Here is a 1,792-nt window from a genome sequence, read left to right as displayed (position 1 = left end):
TCTTTTTGTTTTGTTGTTGTGTCTGTAGCACGCGGTGTGATTCTAAGTTGTTTGTTGGTTCTCTTGATGTGAGTGCTTCTCTCTTTGTTGCGGCTGGACGGTGTTTGATGGTTGGTAGAAATGTTGAATGCAGGTGAGTCGAGCCCGAGAATAAAAGGCTCCGTCGGCACTCTTTTGCGGTGCCCAATCCCCGCCACCTTCACCTATCCCGACCGCGTCTGGTCATCGGCCAGACGAGTGGAGACGCTGCGAACTCCTTCCTTCTTTCGTCTTGTCCCTTGCTTCTTTCCACGCGTTGGCCGGCAGAACTTGGGAGAAATTTCCGGTAAACCGCCAGGACCATGTTTGAGATCGTACTTGTCCCTGGGTCTTGCCTCGGCGTGATGAGGGGCTCACTGCTCGTTGAGGTGGGGGTTGGCTCCCATGAGAGTTCACTCAAGCTGCACAAGGTTACGCTGCACCCGAGCAGTCGGCGGCGATAGGAAGCTGTTTTTTTTTTTTTTTTGGCCTTGCGCTGACACTCAGCAGCGCCATTATGGCCAAAGAAATGAAGTGAGACAGAACAACAACACAACTGGAAAAACTCAAGCAGCTGCCTTCAAGCACCGACACCAAAAGGGAACATGGACTTCAAGCTTGAAGGAAAGCTGGTGTGGCTTCTTTTGTGTTCAACAAATGGTGAACAAATGTGAATGGGGGGGTTGCAGGTGCTTGTAACAGGCTCCACACTGGGCATTGGCAAAGTGCTTGTGGTGAAGTTTGTGAAGCTGGGTGCGCACATCATCATCAATGGCAGGTCAGAAGCCAATGTCACCAAAGCCATCCAAGGTACCCAGCCACCATGAGTTTTCCCATTTATAAATGCATTTATTCATCTGATTACTGTTGGCAGAGCTGTCCAGCCTAAGTGAAACAGTGATGCTCTACCCAGCTGTGTGCAACTTCAGTTTGAAGGAGGGAGTGGACCACCTTCTCAACATTCTGGATGAGGAGATCAAGGCCCCACTGGATGTGGTTGTCAACAACCTTGGTATCTTTGAGTCTCTCAAGAAGTTCAAGGACATCACTGATGACAAGTGGTTCAACTACTTCAACATCAACATAAGCACCACCTCCCCACTTCACATTGTCAATAACAAGGTGCACATGGTGAGTGGGTGATGCTAATAGATCAACACTCACTTCTTGTTTGGTCATCAGGTCATGTCTGGTGTGCAGCTGAGCCATGTGCTTCTGCTGTGAACACTGTGTCTGGAAAAAGGTGATAGTGGTACTTTTTAATGAAACTAAAAACAGGTGTACATGAGATATAAACACTGTGGAATTTGAATGTACACAGAGAAGAGAAGTTTTATTTACAGGAGTCTAAATATTTCTTGAAGGGTGGGTGGGGGAACTCCAGTGTTGGTGTTAAAGTCAAAGCCACAAGCTAAAACAGACCCCATTGGAACAGTGCTTTCTGAGCCATGGTCAGTCCAGCATCCATTAGTGAAGTTCCACCAGTGGACATGGAGCCTCTTATGGAGAACACTGATGATCTTGCATATCCAAAAGTCCTGAGTGTCTTCATCAGCATCAGCCTGGACAGCAACCCACTGACCAGGAGCAAAGTTGAAACATTGGACTTGGGGTGTAGTCCATGTGTGGACAACCTTGACCCTGGTTTGGAGATGGAACAATGGACCATCAAGGAGAGGATTAGTGATGGGGTGAGCTGTGAGTCCATCAAAAATCAAGTTATTGCAGGTGGGTTGGGAGCCCAAAACAAGAGCCTCATGTGCTTCAAAGATAT

General features: G+C 47.9%; 1 protein-coding gene across 1 annotated transcript; it reads right to left on the bottom strand.

Annotated features, from left to right (window-relative positions):
- Positions 1 to 1,429: 1,429 nt before the first annotated feature.
- Positions 1,430 to 1,576, bottom strand: ACA1_394410 (uncharacterized protein; the record flags this gene model as incomplete). Its single annotated transcript, XM_004340680.1, has 1 exon — positions 1,430 to 1,576. One exon carries the CDS (start codon positions 1,574 to 1,576, stop codon positions 1,430 to 1,432), a length of 147 nt encoding a protein of 48 aa, XP_004340728.1.
- Positions 1,577 to 1,792: the final 216 nt, after the last annotated feature.

Source organism: Acanthamoeba castellanii (assembly GCF_000313135.1).
Source record: "Acanthamoeba castellanii str. Neff unplaced genomic scaffold scf7180000084756, whole genome shotgun sequence".
NCBI classification, from domain to species: Eukaryota; Discosea; order Longamoebia; family Acanthamoebidae; genus Acanthamoeba; species Acanthamoeba castellanii.
Note: the sequence above shows the minus strand (reverse complement) of the source record. Positions and strands in the feature narration are given on the sequence as shown.